This window comes from Diabrotica virgifera, chromosome 5 (assembly GCF_917563875.1).
Source record: "Diabrotica virgifera virgifera chromosome 5, PGI_DIABVI_V3a".
Taxonomy (NCBI): Eukaryota; Metazoa; Arthropoda; class Insecta; order Coleoptera; family Chrysomelidae; genus Diabrotica; species Diabrotica virgifera.
The window spans coordinates 173,910,143-173,934,878 of record NC_065447.1 but is presented as its reverse complement, the minus strand read 5'-3'; the positions used below and the strand labels follow the sequence as shown (position 1 = coordinate 173,934,878).

At 32.3% G+C, this 24,736-nt stretch overlaps 1 protein-coding gene across 1 annotated transcript in view; it reads right to left on the bottom strand.

The window, feature by feature from the left end:
- LOC126885529 (uncharacterized) overlaps nt 1-24,736 on the bottom strand; it is a 75,831-nt gene that overhangs the window by 50,097 nt on the left and 998 nt on the right. Inside the window, exon 2 of the mRNA XM_050652110.1 lies at nt 4,145-4,349. Coding sequence (XP_050508067.1) covers nt 4,145-4,349 — 205 coding nt within the window. The remainder of the gene's footprint in view (nt 1-4,144; nt 4,350-24,736) is intronic.

The following is a 24,736-nucleotide window of genomic DNA, read 5'->3' as shown; positions in this document are numbered from 1 at the left end:
GTATTTTAATATTTTAATTCCACAAAAATCAGACTAAATTTATTATTGTCTGTGAAATATTGTTTAAACAATTGCATATGTTTAAAAATAATAAACTTTTATTCTCTAAGTTAAAATATATGAACAAGGAAAATTTTTGCTAAAAAAGTGTTATTTCAAAGGATAGAGTATGTGTTTTTATTTTGCAATAAACAAATTTATTTATTTATATCGAAATGTAAAAAAAATTAAAATGTATCAATCATTATCAAAGGTCATTGGAATGCCCAATCAGAGCAAACTATCTGCTGTCCTGCGCGTAGCACCAATAAATTAATGTTTATTTAAAAAAATTTCTGACGCCGTGGTAGTTAATCGATTTTAATTTTGCAAATTGCAAATGAAAGGTACAGTACACTTCTACATGCAAAACAAATTTCAACTTGCTATCTGCTTTATTTTCAGTCCTGTAACATTTTGAAAAAATGAATTTTTTTGCGAAAGCTGGATTGCAAAATTTATTTTGCAAAATTTATTTTGCAAAATCTATTGAACCGATCTTAATAAAATTTACAGTATTATTTTACTGTATCATAAAGTTTTTCTGGGTGAAATATGAAGGTCCTAAGTGGATATATAAATGGTTTAAAAACGTAAAATGCGAATACTTGTTTTTGTATGGTTTTTCGCAATTATTGCTATTTTGCAACAAGGGTGACTATTTTTTAAATTTTTATCCACTTCTATATTGTAGGAAATTTAATTATGCAACTTTTATGTTAGTAAAACTTTTCTCGGAAATGAATACATTTAAAGTTATAATCAAAAAACGAAGAAAAAAATCGAATTTTCCCTTCATTTTTTGACATTTTGATTATTTAAACAATGTTCTAGACCTTTTTGAGAGGGAGGATAACTCAAATATTATTATTTGAGTTATTTTCAAGCAATTTCTGCAAAAAAATTTCAGTCACCTCTCAACGTCCAAATGTACTAATATTTTTACAGATGCGCCCTGGTCTATAATGCTTTCAAAGCAATTTAAGTGACCTACTCGGTTCTACAAGCATGTGCAGTGCCATAATTCGTTTCCTAAAAGACTGTCAACCTTACTACCTGGTGTAATTATATTAAGATGTAGCTAATGTATAATAACTTGTATGTACATATTGTACATAAATATATTGTATGTATGTAAACATATTGTAATAAATTTTGTATACGCGATTCGCTAAACTCAGACACACTAGTGATTTTAACTGGTCATTTTTTTTATTTTTGCCAATTTTGCCAAAATTGGCAAAATAATTTAATAATAGTTAGTAATTATTACTAACTATTTAGTAGTTATAGTAACTATTTATTAATTATTTTTCTGCCAATTTTACCAAATTGGCAAAATTACTTGCTAAAATCACTAGCCAGTTGTGTCTGAGGTTAGCGAACCGACTATACCAGTGTCAATAGCCATTAGTTGCTGAGACACTTTAATTTAAATAAAAAAATGATGATAATAATAATTTCAAGTAAGTATACAATTTTCAAGTATACCCAAATCAAGAAGAAATTCATGAGTTTTGGGGAAGCCAACTTTCAACGCCAGCTACTCATAATAACACTGCTGGATGGATTGAAGACAGGACGAACAAATGTCAACATTACAATAATTTTTTTACGTACCCTTCACCACTGAAGAAGTCTCGAATACTATCAAAGAGTTCAAACTGGAAATCTCCTGGACCGGACGGAGTTGAAAACTTCTGGCTAAAGAAGTTTTGGAGTCTTCATGAGCGACTGTCAATTTTAATTCATTATGTTATTTCTAATGCGCAGGGAATACCATCATTCCTTACTAAGGTGACCACTTATCTAATACAGAAGGATCAAAATAACACCCAAGATCCAACCAAGTACCGCCCAATTACTTGTCTTTCAACCTTATATAAATTGGTCACATCCTGTGTAGCCCGGCGTATCTACCAATACTGTGCTCTGAACAATATCATAGAGCCCTCAACAGAAAGGATGCGCTAAGGGGTCCATGGGCTGTAAAGAACAACTTATTACCGACTCGGTCATTTCTAACTAGGCATATATTAACAAACGAAATCTCTTTACTGCATTCATTGACTACAAGAAAGCGTTTGATTCAGTGCCGCATGAATGGCTTATATATGGATATATATTGAAAATATATATTATAAAGTCGGTGATAATAAAGTGACCTTTTTAAAGCATATAATGATTGAGTGGAAGACAAAAATTTACCTTCAAATACCTAGTGAAAACAATATCGAAACTGAATATATCCCAATTAACCGGGGCTTTTCCAGGGAGACTCCTTGAGTCCACTTTGGTTCTGCCTAGCAATAAACCCACTATCTCAGCTACTGAATTCCACTGACTCAGGCTTTAGCATCAAAAATAATAATACTGGTGTAGCGAAGCTTAATCATTTGTTGTATATGAATGATTTAAAATTAAAGGCTTCCACTCGAAAACACCTAGATCAGATGTTAAAAACTGAAGAAACCTTCTCTGATGATATTAGTATGCACTTCGGTCTAGACAAGTGCCGTATCTTAAATATAGTGAGAGGACATATAAATACAACGCAAAAAGTTGCAAGTCTCTAGGTGCTGTATTCGATTTATTTCGGCGATTTCAGTGCTAAATTCCCTGTCTATAACTAGAAGTCTTACCATCATTCTCTTTGCCTTATCGCTATGCAGGGTCGGCTTCCCTAATTGCACTTCTCCACACAATTCTATCTTGGGTCATATCAATGTTAATCCCCTTTACCAACATGTCCTGCCTTATCGTCTCCCCGCAGGTGTTCTTTGGTCTTCCTCTCCTACTCCTTCCAGGAATCTGCACTTCAGCTATTCTTTGTATTGGGTGATTAACGTTTCGACGTTGAACATGACCAAACCATCTTAACCTATGCTCTCTTATTTTGGCATCAATTAGTGCCACACCTAGACTTCCCCTAATATACTCGTTTCTAATTTTATCCTTCTTTGTCACTCCATTTATCCATCTAAGCATTCTCATTTCCGCCACATGCATTCGTTGTTCTTCTTTCTTTTTCACTGCCCAACATTCAGTTCCGTACATTATAGCCGGTCTTATGGCTGTTTTATAGAATTTTCCCTTCAGCTTCATTGGAATTTTTCTGTCACACAACACACCACTCGCTTCTTTCCACTTCATCTATCCAACCCTAATTCTACTGCATGCATCTCCATCTATTTCTCCATTACTGTGTAATACCGATCCTAGGTACTTAAAACTATTGCTTTTCACAATCATTTCACCATCCAAAGATACCATTATATTTGTAGTAACTCCATCTTTAAATGAACATTCCAAATACTCTGTTTTTGTCCTACTAAGTTTTAAACCTTTTTCCTCCAGAGCTTGTCTCCACTGTTCCAGTTTTTGTTCTAAGTCTCTTTCACTATTTCCTATTAACACTACATCATCAGCATACATTAGGCACCATGGAATGCTACCCTGTAGTTTCGCTGTAATCTGGTCCAAAACTAATGAGAATAAATAAGGACTAAGCACCGAGCCTTGGTGCAAACCTACTTTTACCTGAAATTTATCAGTCTTTCCCACACCTGTCCTAACACTAGTCGTTACTCCCTCATACATATCTCTCACAATCTTTACATATTCGCCAGGGACTCCTTTCTTATTGAGTGCTCACCACAGAATCTCTCAAGGAACTCTATCATATGCTTTTTCAAGATCAATGAATACCATATGAGCGTTGCTGCCCTGCATAAAGCCAAATTGATTTTCGGATATTTCGGTTTCTTTACGCATCCGTCTATCAATCACTCTCTCCCATATTTTCATGGTGTGGCTAAGTAGTTTTATACAGAAGGCTATAACTAGAAGTCTTACGTTTAATGGAAATTCCCTTCTGGTATTTGAAACGTTCAATTACGTTTTTTTTTTTTCGAAAACGGTTAATATCATCCCGTTTAAACAACGGCTTTAATACAACGGCAAGTCAAAGATAATGTGCAACTATATTAGTTTTGAACTTAGTGTAAACAGAAATTGTTATCGTAAGAAAACTCCTCACGCGAGAAACAACTTCATCACTCTAATGTATGTATACATAAACATAACTTAATAATAATTAACTCACGTTTGGCCTTCCAACTTAGGATTACAATAACAACTTGGTGGTCTCTCGGTAAGAGATGGACAGCCATCCATATAAATATTGTCGTACTGCATTGCTCTGTTTCTATCCTCGTCGCTAATTAACGAAGATACTTCGAAACTGGGCATTCTGCATGCGCACTGCTGAATTGTGCTAGCCGAAGAAATGGAAGACTCCTTCTTTAAAGCTGTAAATAAAAATAAGTGCAAGATAAATTTGTCAATAAAATAAAGTAATATTAATCTAAGATTGACAGATATAATATGTCTAGTAAAATAAGATTACACTACATGTAAATCAAAATGTAAATTCGTACAGGTTGGAACAAATTTTATATCAAAGTTTAGGTGAGTACAAAAGATATTTTCAAGAAAGTATCCAAATCATATAAGGGGATCATTGTTTAAATAATTAAAAAGGGGTCATTTTTGCACAATATTTACTTTTTTAATTGCTGAGGTAATTTACATTTTAATGAAGGTCTTTAGGGTTTTTTTACAAAGCTAAAGGACAAATCTTTTATCCAAGACCTACTAAATTAAATTTGACCCCAAATTTATGTAAATAATAATTATATATAAAATTTAAAAACCAAATTTGCAAAAAAGTGTTTTTTGCGTTTTAAATAAGCACTATAAATTATTTTATTTAATAGGAGAAGTTGCGCTATATTACCAGTATTAAGCAAAAAAATTGTTTAAAAAATATTTAATAATTTATGAGATATTTCATTTGTTTATCAAATGTTACTATATTTTCAATTGCAAAAACGCGGTTGTTACCAAAAGAACATAAAACTGAGTAAAACCTCGTTACTTTTATTTTTGTGTATATTTTCGATAAATGTATTGATAAATTCAAATTTCAATTTAACTCCCCTCTAAAATGTCATTTGAAAATTGTTCTAATAATTTGTTTATAATTTGTTTTTTTAATAACGTCACGAGGATTAAATATTTTGAAATGCTGTTCCGATAATCCGGTTCCTGGGAATTTTTCACTAATTAACAAATTTTTTTGTCGTTTTTTATTCTTCTTTTTTTTCCTTCTACCTAGTAAAAGATATATTGTTCTGAAGCTATTTTTATGGTTTATTTCTATGGCTTATTTCTATGGCTTATTACTATGGCTTATTTCCCATAAAAAATACTTAATTGTAAAAGATATAGTTTTGCTTATAGAGGGGGTTTCATTAAGAATGTCCAATCTCTGAGTTGTCGATTCTAGACCTCAAAATATTAAGATTTAACTAAAATCATTTCAATAAAATATGGCTACTTATTGAGTTACAGGGTGTTTTATTTACAAATTTAAATATTATTTTTGCTCAGTATTTTAAGACTATTCGACATATCCTTTTCATACTTGGTAGAAAGTATAGGCACTATACACCCTATGAAATTATGTTAAATACAGGTTTCCGGCTATTACCAGAGGCGTACGACAGGCGGACAGGGGAAAGCAAATGGTTGACCCTTCCCAAATTCTACGTCACTGGTGAAATTCCCATTTTAGCGCCATCTTTAGATTCTCTCATACTCCCCATGTAAATAACTTACTGTTCACTCGTAACGATAAAGTCATTAGTTTTCGAGATATTTGCAGTTAAACATGTAACGGCACAGTTATTTTATATTGATTAAGGTTTTGTGCCGCTTAATTTTTAATTTCAAATATCTCGAAAGCTAATGATTTTATCGTTAAGACTGAAGAGTATATTATTAATTTTTAACGATAAAATTATTAGTTTTTGAGATATTTTAAACTAAAAATTAAGCGGCACAATATATTAATCAAAATAACTAAATAATTGTGCCGTTACATATTTTACTTCAAATATCTCAAAAACTAATGACTTTATCGTTACGAGTAAAGAATATGTTATTTACATAGACAGTATTGGAGAATTTAAAAATTGTACTAAAATGGCAATTTCACCAGTGACGTAGAATTTGGGAAGGGTCAACCATTTGCTTTCCCCTGTCCCCCTGTCGTACGCCTCTGGTTATAGCCGGAAACCTGTATTTAACATAATTTCATAGGGTGTACCGTACCTACACTTTATACCAAATATGAACAGGATATGTCGAATAGTTTTAAAATACTGAGCAAAAATAATTTTTAAATTTTTAAATAAAACACCCTGTAACTCAATAAGGAGCCATATTTTATTAAAGTGATTTTGGTTAAATCTTAATATTTTGAGGTCTACAATCGACAACTCAGAGATTGGACATTCTTAATAAAACCCCCTCTATAAGCAAAATTATATTTTTTACGGTAAGGAAAAAAAAGAATAAACGAAAAAAAAACTTTGTTAATTAGTGAAAAATTCCCAGGAACCCGATTATTGGAACAGCATTTCAAAATATTTAATCCCCGCGAAGTTATTAAAAAAACAAATTATAAACAAATTACAACAATTTTCAAATCTCATTTTAGAGGGGAGTTAAATTGAAATTTGAATTTATCAATAAATTTAAGGAAATTATACATACAAATAAAAGTAATGAGATTTTAAGCAGGTTTATATTCTTTTGGTAACAACCGCGTTTTTGCAATTGAAAATATAGTAATAATTGATAAACAAATTAAATATCTCATAAATTATTAAATATTTTTTAACCAATTTTTTTTTTGCTTAATACTGGTAACATAGCGCAACTTCTCCTATTAAATAAAATAAATTTATAGTGCTTATTTAAAACGCAAAAAAATATTTTTTTGCAAATTTGATTTTTAAATTTTATATATAATTATTTAAATACATAGGGGGTCAAATTTAATTTATTAAGTGTTATGGTGAAAGAGTTGTCCTTCAGGTTTGTAGAAAAAGACCCTAAAGATCTTCATTAAAATATAAATTACCTCAGCAATTAAAAAAGTAAATATTGTGCAAAAATGACCCCTTTTTAATTATTTAAACAATGATCCCCTCATATGATTTGGATACTTTTTTGAAAATATCTTTTGTATTCACCTAAACTTTGATATAAAATTTATTCCAACCTGTACGGAATTACATTTTGATTTTTTTATTTTATTAGGCTGTAGGGAGATTTCTAAAAGTTAGAAGACATTGAAGGCCGAAGTATAAGTATGTTAATTTCAAATCTGCTATCTACACAAAAGGTTTACATGTAGAAAATGGAACCACTTGACATGTAGAAGGAAAAACGCTTTCTCTCGAAAACGTTTTTCGGAAGAAGTGGAACATAATTTTTATGGTCTGCAAAAGGAAATATGGCGATTTATACTAGGTCAAAGAATGGAGGTAATATAAAGAAATTAATCGAACCAAAACACATAGAAAAGGATGGATTGACTATCTAAAAAAGCTCTATGCAGAGGAAGAAGTTCGAAAAACACTCTAAAAGCTAAATAACAGAAAACCAGCAGGTAAAGACGGAATACAACGAATTATTGAAATATTGTGGTGCAGCAATGACAGAACGATTAAAAACATTAATAAAGTAACAAAATTATAAAACACAATAAAATACCGGAAGAATGGAAAACGAGCAAACTAGTTCTACTTCCAAAAAGAAGATAAAACAGCCAGAAATCTGCAGAGGTAAAATTAAATACAGCCTAAACTTCTTCTTCTTTCTTCTTCTTCTTCTTTTAGCCCATTTCTATCCAACTTTGGACATAGGCCTTCCCCAAATCTTTCCATATCCGTCTGTCCTTGGCTGCGTTTTTCCAGTTAGTTCCTGCAGCTTTTACAATATCGTCCTTCCATCGCATCTGAGGTCTTCCTTTTCCTCTTCTTCCTGTCCACGGTCTCCAGTTTTGTATTTCAGCATTCCATCTTTTATCTTCCTGTCTCGCATTGTGGCCCGCAAATCTCCATTTTAACCCTGTTATATGTTCAGTTACATTTTTTACTTTTATTTTCTCTCTTATCCATTTGTTTGATTTTCTGTCTTGTAGTTTTATTCCCAACATGGATCTTTCCATTTTTCTCTGAGTTATTTCAATTGTGTTTATGTTGGCCTTTGTTAATGTCCATGTTTCTGAGCCATACGTCAGAACAGGAAGGATGCACTGGTCAAATACACGGGTTTTTAGGTACTGTTGTATCCTTGCGCTTTTTAGTATCCATCTTAACTGTTCAAATCTTCTCTGTACTTCAATTGTTTGGTTCTCTTTATTAGCTTTGATTATTTGACCCAGGTATATATATTCGTCAACAACCTCAATATTGACATTATTTATATTTACATTCATTCTGTCGTTTGTATTTGTCATGATTTTGGTTTTACTCATGTTCATTTTTAATCCTATCTTCTCCGATGCGTGTGCTAGTTGAGTCAGCATTGTGGCTAGTTCTTCTTGGTTGGTTGTAATAAGGACAACATCATCGCAATGTCTGAGGTGATTGAGATTCTTCCTGTTTATGTTGATACCCATGTCTTCCCATTCCAGTTCTTTAAAGACGTCTTCCAGAGCTAAGGTGAAGAGTTTTGAGGATATTATATCTCCTTGTCTTACGCCTCTACGTATTTCTATGGGATTAGTTTTGTTTGTTTTATTTTCCCATTCGACTGTCATAGTTGCTGTTTTATAGATGTTATGTAAGAGTTGCCTGTACCTGGAGTCTATTCTGCTCTTATTTAGAGCTGTTTCTATAGCCCATATCTCGACAGACTAAACAGCCTAAACTTACAACTAAAATTTTACAAGAACTAATGAATCCGAGGATAAGTTTAGCAGATGAAAAAGAGGGTTTTCGTACTGGAAGATCGTGCACAGATTCAATATTCGTCATAATGAAAATAATTACAGAGAAATCACTAGAGTATAATATACCAGCATTTATGTGTCTGATTGACTTGATGAAATAATTTGACAGAGTGACTCAAATATGTAATACATCGGTATAATAGAAAAGTTCCCCTAAATATCATAAAAACTATAGAAAACATCTACCAAAACAACAAAATGGAAGTCATAATAGATGGAAAACTTACAGAACCTATAGACATAAGCAGTGGCATAAGACAGCTGGACTCATTGAGCCATATATCTTTAATTTAATCATGGATAAAATCACCATAAGGGTCAACAAAGGTAGAGGATACAAAATGCGAAACAAGGAAGTTAGTCTAGGGAAATAAGATTTTTCTCATACCACATCCCCCTTCCGGCCGAAACCAAATTTTTTGAGTAGTATGGACATCTATAGGGTGTCAATTTAAAAAGTTGCCACACCTATAATTTGGTCCCTATAGAAAATCTAAAAATATACAAAAACACGTCAAATTTATTTGTGAGGGGGACGTTTTGTAGACCAGTTTTCAACTAAATTACATCAACCCTATAGAGGGGGCGGACACCACCACCAAAATCTTTAATGGAAAGGCGGGTTGAGTGATACCTCATTTTAAAAGGTTCGATAACCTTTTCAAAAATACTACATACATTATATTTCTTTTCAGTAATTTAAATTTTTTTATAATTAATTTTGATAATTAAATATCGAGTTCAGAACTCTAAAAATTTTTTTGCAGTATTGAACTCCAAATTGAATTTTTTTTGGGGGTGTTGAAGTATTTAGAGTACTTTTTTGAAGTAATTTTGGAAAAATCAAGTAAAACCGTAAAGATATTAAGTATAGAGTTCAGAATTCCAAAATTTTTTAGAATATTGAGTCCAAGATTTTTCCAAAAGTATTGAAAAGAAATATAACGCATGTGGTATTTTTGAAAAGGTAATTTAATGACCTTCAAAATGAGGTATCACTCAACCCCCCTTTCCATTAAAGATTTTGGGGGTTGTGTCCGCCCCCGCTATAGGGTTGATGTAATTTAGTTGAAAACTGGTCTACAAAATGTCCACCTCAAAAATAAATTTGACGTGTTTTTGCATATTTTTAGATTTTCTATAGGGACCAAATTATAGGGAGTGGCAACTTTTTAAATTGACACACTGTATATTAATAACCTCTATGCAGCCGATTTTGATGATATACATAGTTATTAACAAATGAAAATCAAAAAACGTTAAATTTTCGTTTTTTTGTGTCTATTACTAAAAAATGAAGCATTCTAAACAAATTTGAGAATAAGAAGCTCATAAATCATATAAAAAACTTCAATACAGCGTTCACTGAATATGTCTACCCTTATATGGTGCTTAGAAAATTGCAAAATAAGTCATACTTTTTGAGATTTTATAAATGTTCATAACTTATGTAAAAATTAAGTTAGAACCTTCTTATTACACAGAATGCTGAGACTTCTTGTGCTTAAATTATGTTTTAAATTTCAAATCAATTGGTCAAATAATTTAAAATTTATTTAATTTGTTTATCCCAAATTCATTTTTTTTGCAACACTATAAGTCAGAAAATTATTAGGATACAGTAATACTTCGGACAGTTTATGAAATAAGAACATTTTTACTATTAATTTAATTAAAAAAAATGACAAAAAGTAATTTTAAACAGTGTAAAATTAGTTTGCAAAACATGTCGATTTTTTGCTTACTTATAAACAATTAGAATAACTTTTTAACCATTACCCGTAGAAAAATAAGTTTTTCATATTTAGAAAGACTAAATTTTTATACAGATTTAAAAAGAAAAACAATTGTCCTATTACAATTTGGGACCAAGTTAGCCCCCCCTTTTTTTAATTCACATGTTCGTGCAAAATAATTTTGCAATATTTAGAATTATTTTTTGACATTTTTTTCAATTCAATAGAGTAAATCTTCTTCTTGCATAAACTATCCAAAATATTACTGTAACCTCATCATTTTCTGACTTATATGGTTGCAAAAAAAATTAATTTGGGAAAAACAAATAAAATGACTTACACCATTTGACCAATTGCTTTGAAATTTAGGGTATGATTTAAGCACTAGAAGTTTCAGCATTCCGTGTAATAAGAAGGTTCCAAGTTCATTTCTACATAAGTTATGAATATTTATATAAACTCAAAATTTATGATTTTTTTGCAATTTTCTAAGCAACCAATAAGGATAGACATATTCCGCGAATGCCATATTGAAGTTTTTTTATACGGTTTATGCGTTTCTTACTCTCAAATATGTTTAAAATGTTTAACTTTTTGGTAATAGACGAAAAAATTGAAAATTTACCGTTTTACTTTATCGTACTTTATACGTAGTATAGTAAATAGATAAAGTTATAGGATCGTGCAAAAAATAATTTTTAGATTTCACTTTTTTTCGACGTTTTGAGTCCCCCTGAGTCTAAAAAGCAAATACAAAAACATGTCGGAAGTATGTACGTACGTACGTACGTACGTATGTCGCCACCGCCCAGCAAAAACTACTGTGGACCGATTTTGATGAAATTCGGTATGAGTAAGTTTAAGAGAATTTTGTCGAGAAACTAAGCTTTAAAAAAAAACCTCTCAAAGGGGGGCCGAAATAGGGGGGTTATTTAGGGCCCATTTTTGAAAATTTTGACCGAAATGAATGAAATTCAACTTAAAGTAAGCTCACCGATAGGTAAATAAAAATGCATAATTTGACATTTTCAAATTCAAAATGGCGGCCAACATGGCCGACCGCCCACCCGACACATTGCCCTACCAATCTAAAAACTTGTTTAAGATAAATTTAAAAAAAAAACGTTTATATAGAATAAAGATGGGGCTATAAGAAGGATGTTATTGTTTTTCAGAAAAAGTTACGGGTTGTCTATATTTAAGGGGTCAAAGTTTGACATAAATTTGAACTAGATTTTCTCAAAAATGGCTCCAAGGAATTTTTTTATTTTTTGATATATTTTTGATATCCTGTCGGTAAATTGAATGACATTAGTCAGATTTCTTAACTCCCCATAGGAGGGGAGTTGTGAATTTTTTATAAAAAATATTCGAGTGCCCGTAACTTCCTTCTTAATAGAAACTAAAATTTGAAATTTTGCAGACATATATGGTACTTTATTATCTATTATCACAATAAATTGTACCAAAAATATGGCTTCCGGTTGAACCGGAAATGAATAAAAAAATCTTAATTTTTTTAGATACGCCCTATACATTTTTACATATTTCGAAATAATGCAAAATTACCTTTCCAATGACATAGAATTCATTGCTGTAGCTCAAAAACTCAAAAAGTTACGGTAAATAGAAATTTTGCTATAATTTTATGACATGTGTGTCCTCTCTCACGCGATCATAGCAGAGCATTATTGTAGGGCAGTCAATGAGGTTATTTGGCTCCGAATTCCATCCTACTACATTGATGTACTTGATATTTTCACAGTAAGTAGGGAATAGCTCAAGAAACAAAATCTATCCTATATACTATGGCGCTTTTATCTTGGGGCGGTTCCCACTTCTTCAAGGGGGTAGAAAATTTGTTGGTCAAAATAAGCACGGAAGTGGCTAAAGAACCTATTTCTAAGCAAAAACTGGTCTACACTTTTTTTGAGAACTCGATACTTTTTGAGTTATGCGTAGTTGAAAATTGGCCATTTTCATTGAAAAATGACACCTTTTCGGACGGATTTACACTATATAAAACATTTTTTAGATTATAAATAATAAAGAGATTCGTTCCTTCGTAAATGTTCTATTTATAATACAAAAAGAGATATCGTAGGTGAAAATAGTTTGTTTTTTGGTGCATGCTGCTCAAATTGGTGTATTCAACTTGAAATAACAGAGGAACGGTAGGTTTTAGGTGTATAATACTACCAACACCTTTTGTAGTGTTTGAAAAGGCCTTTAAAACGAACACCGTTAAATGTCGCTTACATACAAATTAAGCGAGATATGGTGCAAAAACATATATGACTAATGTACTTTAAGGAAAAATGAAAAGTATATACATTTAACTCCCCATCCACCATAATTTAAATGCATGGTCTTTCTTTTGCAATACCTTTTAATATAGTGTTATTTCTACTTTCAAAAAGTTGAACGAGTTTAAAATGAATGGTTTTTGTAAAAAATGTGATCAAATTATAGAATGAATTTTTAAATTTTTTTAAAAATCTTCCTTTTTCTCCATGTAATTCGAAAATAAAAATATTTCCCCACTGAGAAGTGGTGGGAACCGCCCCCATGATAAAAGCGCCATAGCATATAGGATAGACTTCGAATTAGGAGATTGGGCTACTCCCAAAATTTCATTAAAATCCATGCAGTAGGATAGAATTCGGAGATAATATTTTGTTCTTAATCTCGCGCATTGACTGGCGTAATCGAAATAGAATTAAATGCAATTATTGTAAACTATTAATTTTTCAGAAAAATGAACTAATTTGAAATGAAAGTATGACTATAATATTCTATTGATTTGTGCAATAATCTATACATCTATAGTGTGTCCCCGAAATATGGCATCGAACATTTTCTCAAATGCAGGATTTAATGATGAGTAGAGCCATAAAATACAGAAGGTGTTTCTAAAATATCAAAATAACGAGTAACTTTGATATTTTTATAGAATGCCAGTATCTACATAGTACCATAACGATAATAGATCGGTACGATAAAGTTCTCGAGCGACCCTTCCGTCCAGCGTTTTTTGATCTTCATTTGTTTATAACTATGTATATCATCAAAATCGGCTGCAGGAAACATATAGGTTATTATTATAGATGCCCATACTACTCAAAAAATTTCGACATGGAGGGAATTGTGTCACCAACAGGATATTTTTTTCCTTATTTCTCTGAACTAAGTAAAAATATTCTGTTACGCAGACGATCCAATATCGATAGCCCAAGATGAAGATAGTATGCAAAGACGTGGATGCAAAGATCCACAAATTTAACATAAGAGTAAAAGAATTTAATATGACAATCTCATCTCAGAAAACTGATGTAAAATAGAAATTGATGACATCAGTACTGAACGAGTCATGGGCAAAGAATATTTTGAAATTACACTGTTCAACCATGGAGACCTGGAGAAAGAAGTGAGAGATTAAGTGCAAAAAGCAAATAGACTAGGAGGATGCGTTAATAGAGTCAGTGCCAGTGTAAGACCAATAATGACAAATGGATCAGAAACAAGACCCGACATACCTACAACACAAAAGCTACTTAAAACGGCAGAGATGAAAGTACTGGTAAGAATTATAGAAAATACGCTGAGAGATCGAAGGAGTAGTGAAAACATTAGAAGAAAATGTATGGACACTTAATAAAAATATAATAGGTACCCACATATAAAATAGAATACAGTAAGTTATCTTTTTATGCCGATTATTTTAATGCGATTTTGAAGTTGTGCGGTTTATACTTCATACAAAAATTTCTATTATTAACAACTAGTATAATTAATATCAACTATTCCCATACAGATGTCAGTAATCAGAGAGCTTGCAATTCGGGTATTCTCCTTGTTACATGATGTAGCATGTAACTATTACATCAATCTGAGTTTCGCATTGAAACAGTGCCGGTTTATGCACTGGGCGCTTGGGGCGGGCGCCCAGGGGCCCGGGCCCCGGAGGGGCCCGTAGAGACCCGTTCCTTTTACTAATAAAAAAGTAAAGTCCGCTAAATAATCTAAGTATTTTCCAAAATAGAAAAAAAAACGACGAAATACCTGCGATTTCCAAATGGATTTTAAGACTGATGACTTTATAAAAACTGCGAACTTTTAAACCAAAAAGTGTTTTCTTAGAACGTTATAAAAAAATGTTTGAAGATGGAGAAAAAGCTTATTATAGAAGATTAAATAAAAGCAACTTTCATAGATAGAGGAAAACCCAATGGAGGCAAAGAAAAGAGAGATTGGCTAATATATGGCGCAAGTGTTAAAGCTGTTTATTGTTACCAGTGCAAATTATTTTCAATTGAAAAAATAGTTTAACTGAGTTCGGATGGACCCACTGGAAACATTTGAATATTTTGCTCAAATTTCACGAAGAAAGTAAATTTCATCTGAACTCTATGATTACATTAATAACAAGATCATCATTGATTGGAGTTATAGACGCTGTCTTGAAAGAGCAAGTAAAATGCGAAGCTAACTACTTATTGGATAAACGTCTTAAGAAGAGTTGTTGTCACTACTAAATGACTTGCTTCTCAAGGACTAGCTTTCCGTTGATGCAATGAGGATTTAACGAGTCGCCATAAAGTAAAAATTATTAAATACAGTTGTCTTGTATACTTGGCTAAAGACTACTTCTTAGCTGAGCATTTACAACGGAATGCGAATAAATGAAAAGATTCAGTTAGCTATCTGTGTCACCAAATTTGCCATGAATTTTTGGAAGTAATGAAATCAAAGCTTGTAGAAACTTTTGACGCTGTAAATGCTTTAGTTAAAAACTAGGGACCCATCAAACCTATTTTTCCAGTTAAGCAATAACAGAGACGAAAAATTAGCAATTAAAATTGAAGGCAAGACACTGCAGAATAAAATCTTTGAGACAGCTCTATTGACACTGATTTGGACAAAAACTTTGGAACGAGTTAATGCAAAAGCAATACGTGAACGTGAAGAAACTGTGGACTTAAACGTGTCAATTGGAGTAGAAATAATGACATCTATTTTGAGATTTGTTGGAGACGTAAGAAATATGTCAAGCGAAATTGAAGTAGAGGCCAAAAATATTTTTTGCGAAGACCTGGATATATGCTACAAAGATGTTACATCAGCTGTTAGATGATTTTCTACGCTAGATAAATAAGCAGTCACGACCTCAATTAATACTTTATACTTATGTGAAATATAAAATATATGTGGATGAAACCAAAGAGAACTTGCATAATGAAATTACCCTTTCTATAACATTATGCCAAAAGTTAAAGAAACATTTATAAAATTTGGTATCATCCAGGATGTAAAGATTGTACCTAAAGGTAACATTTCCCAATGTTTTACCTTTACTGCAAGTTTATTTCACGATACCAACTTCTAATGCATTAGGCGAGCGGTCTTTTTCGGCTTTAAAAAGAATAAAAATATATTTAACGCCAAATTTGGGTTAAGAAAATCTAGACGCATATCACTATTGTACTATAGAAAATGAAGACCTCGAGCAACTGAATGGTGATAGTATTATCTGACAGATTGCTAATGCCTAGTCAAGCAAAAAAGTGATCTAATTTTTGTCATATGTATTGTTATGATCTGGTTCTTATTAATTTTATATTAATTATTATTTATTTGATTAATTATTTAATTGTCGCAAATCATACATAAAAAAATGAATAAAAAATCTCAGGGTGCCTTTTTATACTATTAAAAAAAAATCCAAATTATCTCACGTTATACTTATCTTCTCTCGTGGGTTCAGTATCTCTTAGTTGATCCTAATCGGTATAAAATAGGGAAAAGAAATAGAGCAAAATATTAAAATAAACATACAGAATTGTCTTTTATTTGTCAAAATCAATACTCTAAAATCTATCAAATCTAAAACCTGTGGACACAGATGTCCGAATGAAATCTTTACCACTTAAATTTATTATAGTTAAAAAAAACAATTTATCGGTTTGTTCCCGATGACTTTGGTAAAACAAACTAAACAAAACAAATTTATGTATTCGCAAGATTAGCTATACTTCCTATTTACTTTTAGAAATATTGGAATTTTAATTCATATGCCTTTTACTCAAAATTTTAGTTTCCGAACATAAAAATATCTTTCACATAAGTTGACTGACCTTTTGCTTCACTCACTCTGATGTCTTCTCGTGACCCAAAACAGCTCTCCCTCGTTGACTATGTTAAAGGCTACTCATCAAAGCCCTCTCCGCTCTCCAGCTTCAAAACTATCAGCATACCAGCACCAATTCTCCAACAAGCCGGGCCTCTTTTGACACGTACTCGATTCAAACAAAACTCCAAAAATTATCTGCTCTCCTTCTCACAATAATACAGAATCAAAGAGGTATTTCGTCTCAATTTGATCTGTCTCTCGTTCCACTTTTCAACACTATTCTCCACTATCAAAACAGCCACTGGTATTTGCTAACTATCTATCCACGAAAACGTCGAACTGCTATTCAGCGATGCCAAAAACATAATGACCTCTTTTTCAAACTCTCTCAATCATTCAAACTACCTTTCCCCTTCCAACTTGCCAAGAATCAGAAACATCGACTTTTCCATTCGACAAACAAACAGTCGTTTTCAAAATTATTCCGATCATCCTTAATTACTTTCGGGGAAACTCTACCTACAACATTCACTCGGGTTGAAACAAATATTAAAATTCCAAACTTTCTTTTTTAAAACCACTTTTCTCGAAAATGATAATTACATCCAGCTGTGGATTCTATAGTTTCCGTAGTAAACAACTTTTTCCATTTTAAACCTAAATACATCGTCCTTTTCACTTTAATTATTCACAAAAGTCTTTAATGGTTCTTCGGAAAGCTCATTAAAAGAGAAATCCACTTACATCCAAACTAAATTCTAATAAATATTTACAGCTCAATATACAGGGTGTATCAAATTTATGTGCCCGCGTTATTAAAAAAAAATTTAATTTAATTTTCATTTTGCTTTTGATTGATAAAATTTAAAACACAATAGTATTTTTTAGAATATATTTTTTTGTTTGTCATGTGTTGTTTTGTGTAACTTTCTGTTTTTTTATACGTTTTTAAATGTATTTTTTGGAATATTTTTTACGTTTGCTATTCTTCTTGTTTGCTAAAAATTGTGTATGGATTTTACGGGTATAAATACATGAATGTGTTTTCTTGTAAAAAAATCTGACGACGAATAGCAATTAAGGGGGCCCCTAAATATTCAGCGCCCAGGGCCCGAAGTTAGGTTAAACCGGCACTGCATTGAAAGGTATAACCTGTAATTGTTTTGAAATTAAATTTAAATGTTTAAGTATTTAAGGGTTTAAATGTCGCCGATTTCAAGATTCAGTATAAATAACAAGAATAAAAAACCGCTAAACGCCGTAAAAATGAGTGGCGCATAAAATATTCCAGCTACAAAAGATCTGATATGAATGTTACGTGGCGCGAAAATGGATTTTCATTTGATGCAAAACAAAATTTTAGTTTTATTTTAAAAGATTTTTCCATAATATTTGCTAAATTTGAAGTAAACGCGCAACAAAAAAGTAACTTTGATACAGTTTGAATTTTGAAACTCTTTTGTGGCGCATTTACTTCAAATTTAGCAAATATTATGGAAAAATCTTTTAAAATAAAACTAAAATTTTGTTTTGCATCAAATGAAAATCCATTTTCGCGCCACGTAACATTCATATCAGATCTTTTGTAGCTGGAATATTTTATGCGCCACTCACTTTTACGGCTTTTAGCGGTTTTTATTCTTGTATCAGGAGTTTTTCAAAGTTATTTATAAATTTAATGTATGAAGTTGAATGCAATGTTCCTCTATTATACGTCAAGCTTTATAAATTGTCACCTTTGTTGCATTATCTCCCAAATGATCTAGTGTCCATCGAATGTACACTAGATTTTTTTCTATTCGAAATAGATTGAAAAAAAAATATATTGAGATGGCCGGTAAATGAAGTCGGATTGCCCGTTGCCAGATCAAATTTAGCGTCGTAACCACTACAACTACATAAACCATTTGGGGAATAATCGTTAATTGGATTATACTTTTGTATCTTAATAACTTCTAAACGGCTTAACCGATTTTGATCAGTAAACATGAGTTTGAAACGTATTGACCAGTAGTATCTGATGGATCTAAGGTCAAGTATGATAACGGAAGCTATTACAGGAATTATTGAGCTTTCGAAACCTTTTTCCCACAGGAAATAGATTTTATCATATTTATGAAGCCTATAACCTAAAAATTTGAATTTTCCCGGATATGAGGTATACATCGTTAGATTCGTCTTGAGTCCTTCTGCAAACGCTAAGTTATTGTCGCAATTCGTACGTTGAAATGTTGAGTAATTGTCGAAAAACCAAAATTGTCAAAGTTTAGTTTTCCAGTTTTTCGGCTATACTGAGCCGTGTGTATGTCTGATCCTGACGGCTTAGACACCATTTGAAAGTTTAAGTCAACACTATTGATTTGATGTATTTGCGGTTCTCCTGCCTCTTCGTGATCCGAATATATATACCCCCAAAAAATATGCCGTTTTGTACCTACCAAGTCCTATAGCTGGCTTATGGGTGGTCAAAAGTCACAAACTACACCGGTTCTAAATCGGCCCTGACGCCCTCTTTAAACACAGAAAAAAAATATCAAATCGGTTTAACTTTCAAACACACATACATACATATCCATAAACATTTTCCCTTTTTTAAATAAAAATTGAGTCACATTTCTAAGCTCTATAACTTTCGAATGGTATAACCGATTTTCAAAATTAGACATGCGTTGGAAAGGTAATGATCAGTTCTATTAGAAGCCGCAAAGGTTGGACAAATTTTTAAACTTCTTGGGAGTTTCGGTGACGAGAACGAAAAACAGACCCTAAATAGGAAGGGCAGTAAAATCTACACCCTTGGACCAAAATCGATGGTTGACATATAAATGGATGAGTCTTTTCTGAACTTTAAGATGGGAGTCGGCCCAATTTTCAATTCAGTCAGATTTAGAAAATCGAAAATTTTGTGAATATATAGTGTCGCGTGTAGGTTGGTGTGGGTGTACGCCACTGGCGAGAACTGCCGTTCTCTGGTAATGTTCAAAATTAGACATGCGTTGGAAAGGTAATGATCAGTACTGTTAGAAGCCGCAAAAGTCGGACTTAAATTTTCGAAGTTTTTGGGAGTTTTGGGGACCAGAACGAAAAACAGACCCTAAATAGGAAGGGCCGTAAAATCGACACCCTTGGACCAAAATGGATGGTTGACATATGAATGGGTGAACCTTTTTCTGAACTTGAAGATGGGAGTTGGCAAAATTTTCAATTCAGTCAGATTTAGAAAATTGAAAATTTCGTGTATATAATAGTGTCGCGTGTAGGGGGGTGTATTTCTGCGCCACTGGCGAGAACTGCCGTTATCTGGTAATCTTTCCGATATAAAACTAACAGCTTCGATAACTAATAAATCGAAAACTATAAATTTAATAAAAAAAATGTATAATGAACATTTTTTGCTTATAATTAATATTTTACCAGCATTTGCGGTCAAAATATAAAAAAAAATTCCACCCTCGAGATGAGGTGGCAACCACCCCATGGTAAAAGCGTCTTTCGGCATCATATAGATTTTGATCCTTGGACTATCCACTACTTATTGTCAAATTTTTAAGCAAATCTATCCATTCTGTAAAAATTGCAAAGTGAAAAATTTCAGTTCCTGGACTAATTATAATTTGGAGCTCTATAACTTCTGAACGGCTTACCTGATGTTGATCACTAAACATGAATTTGAAACGTATTGACAAGTAGTATCTGATGCATCCAAGATCGAGTATGATAACTGAACGCATTACAGGAATTATTGAGCTTGAAAAACCGTTTTTCCCATAAGAAATAGATTTGATCATATTTATGAAGCCTATAACTTAAAAATTCGAATTTTCCCAGATATAAGGTAGACACCGTTAGACGCGTCTTGAGTCCTTCTATAAACGCTCAGTTATTGGCGCAATTCGTAGGTTGAAATTTTGAGTAATTGTTGAAAAACCAAAATTTTCAAAGTTTAATTTTTCAGTTTTTTGGCTATGGTGAGCAGTTCGTATGTCTTAGCTTGATCGCTTAAGCGCCATTTTAAAGCTTAACTCAACCCTATTGAATTGGTGTATTTACGGTTTTCCTGTCTTTCCTTGAACCTAAGATATATACGCCCAAAAAATATGCAATTTTGTATTTACCTAGTCCTCTAGCTAACTTACGGGTAGTCAGAAGTCAAAAATTAGACCGGTTCTGAATCGGCCCTCACACCCTCTTGAAACACAGAAAAAAAATTCAGATCGGTTTAACTTTTCCACACACATACATACATATCCACAAACATTTTCCATTTTTTAAATAAAAATTGGGTCATATTTCTGAGCTCGATAACTTTTGAATGGTATAACCGATTTTCAAAATTAAACATGCGTTGGAAAGGTATGATCTATGCTATCAGAAGCCGCAAAGGTCGGGCTTAAATTTTTGGGAGTTTTGGGGACGAGAACGAAAAACAAGCTGTAAATCACACCCTTGGACCAAAATGGAGAAGTAACATATGGATGGACGAGTCTTTTCCTAAACTTTAAGATGGGATGTGGCCCGATTTTCAATTTAGTCAGATTTAGAAAATCGAAAATTTCGTGTATATATAGTGTCGCTTGTAGGGGTGTTGTGCGCCACTGGTGAGAACTGCCGTTCTCTGTGGATAAACAGAACATTTTGATTTCTAGATTGAAACATTTAATAAGTGTCGTAAAGTTTTATGTTTTAAAAACTGCGTTTTTAATTTCTTCTAAGATTTTATTTGGCCAAATGGAGAAAAAAACTTCAAAAACATACAATTTTTGGTGGACAAACGTCCACCATTTTATGTGATTTTAGAATAATACGGAACGTATCCCTACTTTTTCGATGCAAGTAAAGTCTTTTTTTATGCAATTTTTTATATGCGCTTTTCTGTTGAACGTATCCACCGCATAAGACGAGACCTTACTGTATATAGAATAGAATGGAATACCACATAAGCAGATGGGGGAGACCAGTGTAGTCAAAATAGGCAGAAGAAGTATCGGACGACCTCGCAGCAGATGGAGTTATAGCTTTCCATAGAGGTATTAATCCTCCAGTGAACAAGCAGAATTGCTTATAAAGAGCAAGAGGAAGAAAAAGAAGAAGAAGACTACATTAAACTTTAAACCAAAATATATTAAAACAAGATCATTTTAGATTCTGTATTCAAGGGTGTAATAACACAAAAATCGTAAGGAATTGCATTGTTTCTACTATTTGATGTCAAAATAATTATTTATGAAACAGTTCGTGAAGTATGCTTTTTTGCGAACGCACGCGATTTTTAGAGCACGAGCGACAACGAAGCGAGTGCTATACATCGCGTAAGTTCGCAAAAAGTACTTCACGCACAGTTTCATACAATATTTTATCTATGATAAACAAATAAAAAAACTGTAACTCTTCGTCACTGGAACTCATTTATATTCTACAATTTTTATAACTTTGACATTTAAAAATCCTAACTACTTTCAAACCACAAAACTGTCAAAAGTTTTGTTATAAGTCATTGCTCATATTTTTATCACTATGACAACGCGAAACTTACGGATATTTGATTATATGAAAGTGTGCCAAAAAACTCATTGAAAGTGTGCCAAAAAGTAAATCCCATTTAAAATACGTTCTTACTTCTCGCACACTTTAAACCCTTCATACACTGCTATCTATAATGACAGTTTTCACAAACTAAAAACTTATACATAATATGACATAAAGTAGATAATAGTTATTTATGAAACAGTTCGTGTAGTATGCTTTTTGCGAACGCACGCGATGTTTAGAGCACGAGAGGCAGCGGCGCGAGTGCTATACGTCGCGTAAGTTCGCAAAAAGTACTTCACGTACAGTTTCATACAATATTTTATCTACGATAAACAAATAAAAGAACTGTAACTCTTTGTCACTGGAATTCATTTCTATTCTACAATTTTTAGAACTTTGACATTTAAAAATTCTTTCAAACCACAAAACTGTCAAAACTTTTGTTGTAATTTATTGTTCTCATATCATCACCATGACAACGCGAAAGTTATAGTCTAGTCGCAACATAGGGGGCCCGGTAGACACTTTTAGTTAGCCGCAATTTGATGGTGGTATTATAGGTTTGTTTTTTGGGTCGATGAATCCAATGGAAGTGGTCTAGAAGCCCAAATGTGGTGCGTTTAATTGTTATTAACAAATGATGGTGAAATTAAGTGTTTTCAGGAATTATTAGAAGCCCTGTAAATAAATCATTGATAGTGTTAAGGTCTTCTCTGGTGTATTTTTGGTCGCTGAATCGAATGCTACTAGTCGCGATTACCCAAAATATGTTCTTATTTTGTTAATAACAAAATAATAGTTTATTCGTCTAAAAGCCCGAAATGCGCTATCTACAGCAAGTCTTTTTCATAGTATTGTTCTGAAGCTATTTTCTTGTGGCATTTTTACAATTTTGACTATTTAGAATGGGAAATAAGCCACAATATTATTAAAAAAAATGATTTTTATTAACGTTCCGACGCCCAAATCGGGTGCCGTTGTCAAAATACCTTTTGTATTTTGACAACGGCACCCGATTTGGGCGTCGAAACGTTAATAAAAATCATTTTTTTAATAATATTGTGGCTTATTTCCCATTCTAAATAGTCAAAATTTTTCATAGTATTTTTATACGCTAAATTGATTTTCACTAGTCGTGATAGCTTAAACCACATTCCGACTTTGTTATCAATAAATTATTGCCAAAATAACGGTTTATAATACGTTTACTCACGGTTTTTGCTCTAAATTTTAAAAAACCTTGGAATGACATGAAATTTGGCATGAACGTAGCTAACATGTCAGACAAAACAAGTGATATTGTGCCGATGTGTGCTTTTACCCTGGGGTGAGTTTCACCCCGTTTCGGGGGTGAAAGAAGAATCCTTTAAAATAAGTCCGGAATTGGATAAACTGATTAATTTTAAGCAACGTTTGTTCTATACAGTTTTTTCACAAGTCAATATTTTTCGAGTTATTTGGTTGTTTTGTTGAAAAATGAACATATTCACTCGCAAATAACTCGAAAAGTATTGACTTAGTGAAAAAACTGTATAGAACATACGTTGCTTAGAATTCATCAGTTTATCCAATTCCGGACTTATTTTAAAGGTTTCTTCTTTCACCCCCGAAACGGGGTAAAACTCACCCCCAGGGTAAAAGCACACATCGGCACAATATCACTTGTTTTGTTTGACATGTTAGCTACGTACATGCCAAATTTCATGTAATTCCAAGTAGTTTTTTTAAATTTAGAGCAAAAACCGTGAGTAAACGTACTATAAACCGTAAAACGTACTATAAACCGTAAAACGAACTAAAAGTGTCCACGGGATCCCCTATGTTGCGACTAGACTATTAAGAGGATTGGTACGTATTTTCGGCTGCAATGCTATTCAAATGGGGATTCATTTTTTTCGAATCCTGAGAAAACTAATAAGTATTTTTGAAAAATTTAAACGCAGAATGAAAGATTACGTTATTAGCGAGGGCCGAAAGTCCCTGAGAACTTCTATAATGTTTATTTTAATGAGTTACAGGGGTGAAAAACTAAGAGAAAATTTAGTGTGATTTTTAATTTCAAATATATCATTCAAAATAAACTTTTTATTTATTCTAAGGGACTTTCGGCCCTCGGTAATAATTTAGTCTTTCATTCTGCGTTTAAATTTTTCAAAAATATTTATTGGTTTTTTCAGGATTCGAAAAAAATGAACACAATGCCGTGGTAATATTTTCCAAATCTATCTTTGTCTTACAACGCACTCAGCCGAATATAATATTGTCAGCATATATTGTCAGTCAGACACTGACAATCAGTGACAATTTTAAATATTTGACATTGCATCGGGAATATGTTGGGTTATTGATTAAAAATGTTATTGATATATAGTGTATTTGATAAATAATTGATTTAAGACGTGAACTTAATAAAAAGTTATTTATTGTGTATTA